Source organism: Musa acuminata, chromosome BXJ1-9 (genome assembly GCF_036884655.1).
Source record: "Musa acuminata AAA Group cultivar baxijiao chromosome BXJ1-9, Cavendish_Baxijiao_AAA, whole genome shotgun sequence".
Taxonomy (NCBI): domain Eukaryota; kingdom Viridiplantae; phylum Streptophyta; class Magnoliopsida; order Zingiberales; family Musaceae; genus Musa; species Musa acuminata.
Genome location: NC_088335.1, coordinates 46922532 through 46931646, shown reverse-complemented (window position 1 = coordinate 46931646; position 9115 = coordinate 46922532). Strand labels below are relative to the sequence as shown.

Sequence of the window (9115 nt, the reverse complement as noted above, 5' to 3'; positions counted from 1 at the left end):
CTCTTGGCCTTGGTATTTCATTTCACAGCTCCATGAAATCCTTAATTATCTTCACCTTGTGCCTGTCCAGTTTGTGATCTTGCTGCTCAATTTTTAGCTTCTTTTGAATCATTTTATATCCCATCTATTTGCAGTGAATTTTGAAGTCAAATGTAATTTCTGTTTCTTATAGATATAGATTATCTCATCCAGTTATATAGGATTAGTATGGTTTTTATATTTTAAAAAGTAACATTGAGATTTTTATATTTATAAATATAAAATATTTAATTTTAATTTTCCTCGTATAAAAAGTAGCATTGTGATTGAAATGGATAAAAAGATAATTTTATATAAATTTTTGGCATTAGCGAGAATGCATGGGTGCATTGTAAGTTAATTCGTCGTATATTTATTTGCTCATTCTCTTTGTGTCTTTGCTCTTGTCAACATTATTTTGACGGAGGAAGAACTTCTACACATGGTTGGCGACATACGTCGATGTTCTCATCTTGGCTTAAGGGATGTCATGTTTTTGCTCTTCTCCCTTGTTTTGGGCAATCGATTATTGGCGATGTCACGTGTTGCCATCGAACTTATCATTGCTCTTATTGTCGTCCTGTCACGAACTTAGCTGGTTTTGCCTAGGTCATGTGGCACCCTTGTATGTCCGTCCGCAAAAATCAACCTCCTATGACATCTTAGGACCTACAAAAGAGAAAACGGATTAGTGAAAATGTTTCACTCAAGATTCATAAGCAACCATTTTACCAAATACTTTATAGACAATATAAATTATAGTCATAGACTTCATAAGCTCTGAACGATTACACAATAAATGGTCCAATATGGTGCACTACAAACCGAAATGTCCACAAGTGCTCACATAACACAACCTTCGTTTATAGGCCTAAATGGCCACCAAAGCAAACCAAAATGAAGCTGTCAAGCCTACGACTAGCCCTCTCCATGTTGTGGAAAGCATGAACAAAATTGGAAGATATGAACATATATGAGCATTATATAAAACACCCAATTTATGACTTTGTTCGTGATATTCTCTCCCATTTATTCCTTTGACGTCCTCGTTGAGGCTTTTGTAGATACTACATCTCCTCGCCTTTGCTTAGTCTTTAATCTTCCGCTCTAACTACAATGTACCTCTTGGTTCCCAACTGCTCTTCGTCACTGTTGTTTAGTAGTTGAACTTTAATTCGTCATATTGCATCAACTTGCTAATGACTCCTTACTCTAGTATGAGATCGGTTAAGTTATGTTGATCCTTATTGGTTCTTGCGAGTCTTTCAAATAAAAGAAAATACTTCCTTGTTATGTGTTAGTCTCTCAAACACCTCATGCTGCTTAAACTAGGTAGATACTTATTGGAGCTTTAAAGAGCATCACCTCATAGACTTTAAAATTTTTTGGGGTCCTTCCACAAAATTTGCCCATCGATTATTCTTTCACTTAGTTGTCACTTCTACTTTCGATTGATATTCTATTGGGAAATGAAGGAGACAGTCTACTCTTAATAGCATTGATTACCATTGGTAAGGATTTGACAACTATCATCTTTTAAACTTGTATAGAGCTCCTATATTAGATAAATAACAGAATTTGGGTATCCAGTTTTGCTCATTCTCTTAAGACTTGAGAAGACAAAGATTACTCGACTTTGCCCGTCTCCTCTAAAGTTGTACTCTATGCATCGATATGGTTATTAACCTTCGTTTGCTCTTTGCTCATACTTTCGAAGCATTCGAAGTGTTTGCACTCATTGCGTTGAGTTAGCTACTGTGATTCGCCTTCTTATTACCATCAAACTTTTAGAATGTAAGAAGTTTTGCCCAAAAAGAATAAAATTTTCACTTCAACTTGAAGTAAGTCTCTACTAGTTTTGGTCACCTTTGGGATTTTATTATCTTCTCCATTATATTAGTCTTATACTCATCTAAGTAGCAAAGGTACAATACCATGTACTGTCTATTTTATTCTTTGGTCGAGCCATTTTACATCGACCCGAAGTCATCTACTCTCGGTTATCTTAATGAGAAGCTTGTTGATACCAATCTTATGAAGTTCCCTAGCTTCTACTATTTAGTCTTATCTCAATACTTGAAGTTTGTCTTTGCATTCTCTACTTCCTTAGCCCCTTTCATGACCAATGCTCTCCCTCCATGAGAGCAAGGGAATGATAACCCAATTAAAGTCTCGCCTCTATAGTACAATAGCGCTACCATATCCATAGCCCTACTATCCGTCACCTTACATTTATGTCCTTTTCTTTACAATCAATAGATTCACTTATGTGGCATCGTGGCACTCTTCTAAGTCCATATTCATTCTAATCAATGCTTGGTTTTGGTAGCGAAGTCCCTTTGGACTCATCATTGCTTCCTCACCCATTTCAAGCACCTACTTCAATACCTCTGTGTTCTCTGAACAGTTTCCCTTGATTGATAGAAAGATAGACTACACTCCTATGCATGGCCTCCTCCATCATGTTGTAGGGCTCGCATCGATTTTATCCTCTTTAGCTTCCTTGATAGCAATGTTCACTTACTCGGCATTGTGCTCTAACTTGTTGGGATCCCTTAAGCGAATATAAGTTTTGAAGCAATCCAACTCTTCAATTGCTCCAATAATATATCTTATATGATCAAGTCTCCCTATGGGATTTATTGGTACTTGCATTTAGAATTTTTCCTCGGTGGTACACAGTCTTCATATGCTAATAACCAAATCTTTCATCCAATGCAAAATTTGATGTATGCATAGAAGGCCCACCTCTATGGTACCATGACATTCATTCCTTGAATCCATAGCTTTTTTTTATTGTCGTGTTGTTCGCCAAAATAAAGCTCTCGGTAGCTCTTAATCGTACTTATGTATGACCCAAAAACTCTCAATTATACTTTTGTATGACACATATACCATCTTAAAATTTAATTACATTATAAGTACAAGGAACTTAAAAATTGTTTGCAGATGTATGAATAGACTGACTAATAATAGATAGATTATAAATGACAAACGATGAAACAGTGAAGATCAAGCAAAAGAAGAAGGCTGCCGGCATTGTTCTAGTTAAGCATATTGGAAAAGCATTTATATGTATATGGTGCAACCAAGACAAGTATTATAACTATAGAACAAATAAAAGAGGATTCAGAAAGATGAAAAAAATATATCGATATTATACTTGACCCAAACTAATAAGCAAGAGATCAATAATACTATTTAGGTCAATAACAATTAACTTATTCAACTTCAAGAAAAGCAACAGTGAAGCCTTTTAGGTCATCAGTAATACCTGTCAGAATTCCTTATGGCTCAATGAATTATTATCTCCATAAAATTCACTTAACTCATCGACTACGAACGTACTAGGCTACTACGCCGCAATCCCCAAACGATATAGAGGAATCCAATACATTAGATATGTCTGTCTTCAATTATCATGTACATATTCCCTCATCCATCTAATATCTCATAGACCGTACACTAGGTATGGTGCTATCAAGCCTATATGGTTTCTCCTCAAGTCTTACTCTAATCTGATTCTCCTTGAGAACATTTTCTCTCTCAATCTGATTGACCTTGGCTAATGATTTATCTAAGCAAGAACACATAGGATATTCCTCTCATGATACCGAGAGCGGATGATCCTCTATCGATACTCAATAGCCTTTGTAAGATTGATTGTCACTTCTGATGACCGGCTATGCTATATATGAAACTTTCAAACTTATAAGTTCGATATCAAAGAGTGAAATACTCATACAGGACATCCTTAGTATTTCAAGTCTAAAGACTAGGTACATACTGGAACAATGGAATCGTTGTCTGACAATGAGATATCCTCAATCATCTAATATTCTATGAGCGGATCAATCAATGAACTCATTCTCCAATGAGCACCTACACTGTAGCCCTAGTATCCTCACATGAGTAGTTGTTAGACCAATCACCTTCATCATATGAACGAATATACAATAGACTAGTCTATCTAGTTATCTCGATATACTTCTCGAGTAACCTATGACCATGAATATTTTGTCTCATTATCATGATCTCATCACGATTCAATTCACATTGCATTGATTCATGAACATTACAATATATGTGTGTAGGTAACCAAAGGAGGCATAACAAGACTCATTTTATCTGCCACCTCCTATACTCCTCCTCAACCAATAACCCCAATTTGGGGCATATAGATAGTAAAAAAGAGCGAACCCTTCTTGATCAAGTGGTGCGCGTGGAAAGAAAGATCATGTAGCAATTTAAGGAGTATTTTTGCCACATCTACTATGTAGATCACCGGTAGAGAAAATGATATATAAATTCCCATTTAGCATAGGGAATTGAGACTCATTCTTCCATTTGAGCCTTTAAAGCCCCATTAGGAGCCACCTCTACTTAGCCTTGGCTGCCTCTAAGGTGGGTCAGTTTTGGAGCTTTCTCTCCTCCTAGTGCGTCAACTTGAGAACACTTCAATTTTTCAACATCATGCTCTTCCACCCTTGTGCCTGTAGGTAGAGATATATTTCCTTTCTCCTACCACTTCCTCTCAATCCTATTATTGTTAGTCGGTCGAGGAGGTCAATGCTTCGTCCTTAGACATCCCAAGGGCAAGGGAAGTCCTAACCTCTCTCTCACTAGGGGAGTCTATTCTAGTGAAACCTAAGGTTCTTCGAGCCTTGGAGTCTACGAAAATCTCACACGATAAAGACTCAATATTTGAGTGTATAACTCCTGGATCACTTATAGACTAGATATTCTATTCCGATCGAGTTTAATATGCAAATCCCTCGATTTGGTCATCGTCTGTTTGACCCCACGTTCTAATCTTTTTGCTTATCCTTTAACTTTCTAAGGTGGGACTTCATTTTCCCCTCCATTCGATGATACTATCTTATCTTCAATGATGGAGAATATCACTCTTATATATGACGTCCAACTCGTGGTGTTAGTTAGTAGTATTCATCGGAGAATACAAGTACGTCGTTATTATTCTGACTCACATACTCTTTGCTACTTGTTTTTTACTATACAGGGGAAAAAGCGACTACTACATAACTGCGTAGGAGGGCTTTAAGGTTAGCGGTGCCCCTTCTAATAATAAAGGTTGGAAGGAGTACTTCTATCTCAAAGGTTCTGGTCAAGATTAGGGGTTCAATCTAATCTTATCGGCACACCCCATAGGTAACATACTTCCCTTCTTGTCGGATGAGGAGATGAATTAAGTGTTCAAAAACCTTAGAGAGCATCTTATGTGCAAAAAAAAATAAAAACAAAAACCTATTCTCAAAAGAAAGATATTATATTGCTATGTGATGATCGGGAGTAAAAAAAATTCATTTAGAGGGGCGGCAAGTGGGTATGCTTGGTATATCGAGCCCTCCTTCTAGTGTCAAAAAAATGATGAAAAAAAATATCATTAATGTCTTGGTCAATCCGACATGATCTATACCTATATGCGTAGAATTGTCCGAAGTGCCTTTGAGATGAAAACGCCAAGCCCCAAGGTACCATTTACACTAAGACCAAAATCAAGAGGATTTCCTAACATGATCCCTTCAAGTAGTAAAAAGATAAACCTCCTTTATGAGTTTTTATATCTGATAAAGAAATGCATAAAATATTTTGTTAGATTTTAGACTGAATGCGCATTCCTTATCCACTCATGCCACACATGCCCAGCTCTTCTCGAACTTATTTGCTATCATTGAGGCGTCCGATTCCATCTCCCCAACATTAACGTCAACACAAACACCAAAATCTTCCTGCGCTACCAAAGCTGAAGCAACATCAACTCCGAAGTGCACGAGAAACGATTCCACGCTTTTGTTGCTCATCGTGTCCACACCACATCAAAGACATCGCCCTCCTGAAGCTCCAAAATCTACACTCTTTAAATCTGTCAGCTCAGCATAATGAAGAGAATATAATTTAGCAGCAACTCTCGGAAGCGAGAAATGGATCATCTCCGGCGGACAGATACTAACAGAAGCCTCGAGAGCCTTCTCGACCAGGAACATCCGGCAGCCAACCGGGAGCTTGCGCCGCCCCAGATGGTGGTGTACCCCGGCCATGGACTAGAATTCCAGAACCTGTCCTACAGTATCATGAAGCAGCAGAAGAAAGGTGGTGTCTGGATCAAAAACGAGGCTTACCTACTCAACGACCTCTCCGGACAAGCCCTCCGAGGCCAGGTCACCGCCATATTAGGCCCCAGCGGTGCCGGTAAGTCGACGTTCCTCGACGCCTTGGCCGGCAGGATTGCCCGGGGGAGCCTCGAAGGGTCCGTCAGTATCGACGGAAGGCCGGTTAGTATCAAAATGCTGTCCTTGCTGCCGACAGGAATGGCACCGATTGGACAATGATGCATAGCACTTGGTTTGAGCAGGTGACCACCAGCTACATGAAGAGGGTCTCGTCGTACGTGATGCAAGATGACCAGCTCTTCCCCATGCTGACGGTGGTCGAGACGCTCACGTTCGCTGCGGAACTCAGGCTTCCTCCCTCTGTTTCCAAGTCTGAGAAGAGGAAGAGGGTGTGGGAGCTACTTGATCAGCTTGGTTTGCAGGTCTGTCAATTCAAGCCATTGTCCAACTCATGTTTCTCCTGTTGATTTATATCGTGATGAGTGATGCATATATAGACGGCTGCGCACACTTACATCGGGGATGAAGGGAGGCGCGGCGTGTCAGGGGGTGAGCGTCGGCGGGTGTCGATCGGGGTCGACATCATACACAAGCCATCTCTGCTGTTCCTGGATGAACCCACATCAGGTCTGGACTCCTCCAGTGCTTACAGTGTGGTGGAGAAGGTGAAGAAAATCGCAAAAGAAGGGAGCATTGTGCTGATGACAATCCATCAGCCATCTTTCAGGATACAGATGCTTCTTGATCGGATTATTGTCCTTGCAAGGTGAGCATGGAATCTTACCATCGAGTAAATGCATAAGCTGGAATTCTCAATACTAGTTGGACAGCAGAAAGAGTGAATTATATTCATAGATTTGAGTATGGCACAATGCGCTGTGACTCTGTTTCAGGGGAAGATTGATCTACCTCGGCAACCCTACTGCTCTTCCAGAACACCTTTCGGGATTCGGCCGACAGGTTCCCGAAGGCGAGAACAGCATCGAACATCTTTTGGACGTCATCAAGGAGTATGACGAATCCACTCTTGGACTCGAGCCATTGGTACTTTACCAGCGTGATGGCCGCAAGCCCAACCAAGCTGCAAGAACCCGAATCCCGAAGACTCCCAAGACCCCACGAACGCCATTCCATAAATCCACCACCCGCATCCCCCCTCGGATCACACTCCACAGCGGTCAATTTTCAGACGGCGCCTCTACGCCAGGAGTGAATCCGAACATGTTCGAGCCGTACGATGATGACGACGACGAAGACTTCGACAAATCTCGAGAAAGGAAGAAGATAGCACAGACGCCCTTCGGCAGTGGAGGAAGCAACCCGAGATTAGCCTCGCATTTCTACAAAGACTTCTCGGTCTGGCTGTACCGTGGCGTCACCAACACCCCTCGACGGCAACCAAACTGGACTCCAGCTCTGACACCTGGCCGCACCCCTGCCAAGACCCCTGTCTCGAGCTACTACACTACCGCCCGCCCACGGACACCACATGATGCTTCTCCTATTCCTCCTCCGACGACCCCAGTCTTCATCAGTGCGCCACCGTCATCTATTGACCCCGACGACCCTGAACCACTGGACGGCTACGAGGAGGGAGCAGAGTACGCCAACCCGTGGATACGCGAAGTATTGGTCCTCTCGCACCGCAATGCGCTCAACGTGGTCCGCACTCCCGAGCTCTTCCTGTCTCGCGAGATCGTGCTCACCGTCATGGCGGTAATCCTGTCCACGCTCTTCCACCGTCTCAACGGCGACGACTTCACGACCATCAACCGCCTACTCAACTTCTACATCTTCGCAGTCTGCCTCGTCTTCTTCTCCTCCAACGACGCCGTGCCCACATTCATTCAAGAGCGCTTCATATTCATCCGCGAGACGTCCTACAACGCCTACCGCGCCTCGTCCTATGTCGTCTCCACTCTACTGGTTTACCTGCCTTTTTTCGCCGCCCAGGGATTCACCTTCGCCATCATCACGAAGCTGATGCTGAGACTCAAGAGCAGCCTGCTGTACTTCTGGATTATCCTGTACGCATCGCTTATTACGACGAACGCGTACGTGATGCTCGTCAGCGCGCTGGTGCCAAGCTACATCACGGGCTACGCGGTGGTGATCGCAACCACCGCGCTTTTCTTCCTGATGTGCGGCTTCTTCTTGAAGCAGTCGAGAATTCCAGTCTATTGGCGGTGGCTGCACTACATCTCGGCGATCAAGTACCCCTTCGAGGCGTTGCTGACGAACGAGTTCAAAGGAGATCGGTGCTACTCTGGGAGCTTCAGTGACCTCTCGCCGGGCCCGCTGGGCAATATCAGCTTTAGCGACCTTCACAGGCATCTGAAAGTTGACTGCCCGTTGATCGGGGAGGACGTCCTGTCGACCATGGACATACATTTCGAGAACGTGTGGGCCGACGTCGCCATACTTCTTGCGTGGGGTGTGCTCTATAGGTTCTTCTTCTACGTGGTGCTGAGGTTCTACTCCAAGAATGAGAGGAAGTGAAGCTCTACAGTCCTACTAATTTCTTCAAGATCATGGAAGGAATTCTAATAAAACCAAATCTACATCGAAGTCTCAACTGGTGGGGAGGAACATTGTATAAGCCTCAAACTAGAGATGCTTCATGTGATACCAAGATAAGATAGAAAGACAAAAGCCAGTGTTACCTTCAATTTATAGTTTCATATATTATGTTGGGTTTGTAGATTATTTGATGCAGCAATAAATACAAAATTAGTACCGTGTCATCGGCGAGGCCCATCGCGCGCTTTTGATGGGGGAAGAGAGAAGCCGAGCCTTGTCGCCATGGTGATTGGGTACGTTGAAGAAGATTTCCTGTACGGGTACGCACGCAAACGTTATAATATGAATACGATTGATGGGTGTTGTTCAAGTCACCACGCTAAATAAATGCTTCCCATCACTGCTGCTTCTCAAAATCTCACCGTACATTCATGTGAGGTGACACG

General features: G+C 42.5%; 1 protein-coding gene across 1 annotated transcript; it reads left to right on the top strand.

Moving 5' to 3' along the window:
• The first annotated feature begins 5966 nt into the window (after positions 1–5966).
• Positions 5967–8949, top strand: LOC103999423 (ABC transporter G family member STR-like). Its single transcript, XM_009421179.3, has 4 exons — positions 5967–6311; positions 6392–6571; positions 6647–6915; positions 7043–8949. Exons 1-4 carry the CDS (start codon positions 6057–6059, stop codon positions 8646–8648), a joined length of 2310 nt encoding a protein of 769 aa, XP_009419454.3. The 5' UTR covers positions 5967–6056; the 3' UTR covers positions 8649–8949.
• The last annotated feature ends 166 nt before the right edge of the window (positions 8950–9115 follow it).

Coding starts and splice junctions, on each gene's coding strand:
- LOC103999423 (XM_009421179.3), top strand. CDS start 6,057: ATGGTGGTGTACCCCGGCCATGGACTAGAATTCCAGAACCTGTCCTAC. Junction 6,572..6,646: donor TTGATCAGCTTGGTTTGCAG/GTCTGTCAATTC, acceptor ATGCATATATAG/ACGGCTGCGCACACTTACAT. Junction 6,916..7,042: donor CGGATTATTGTCCTTGCAAG/GTGAGCATGGAA, acceptor ACTCTGTTTCAG/GGGAAGATTGATCTACCTCG.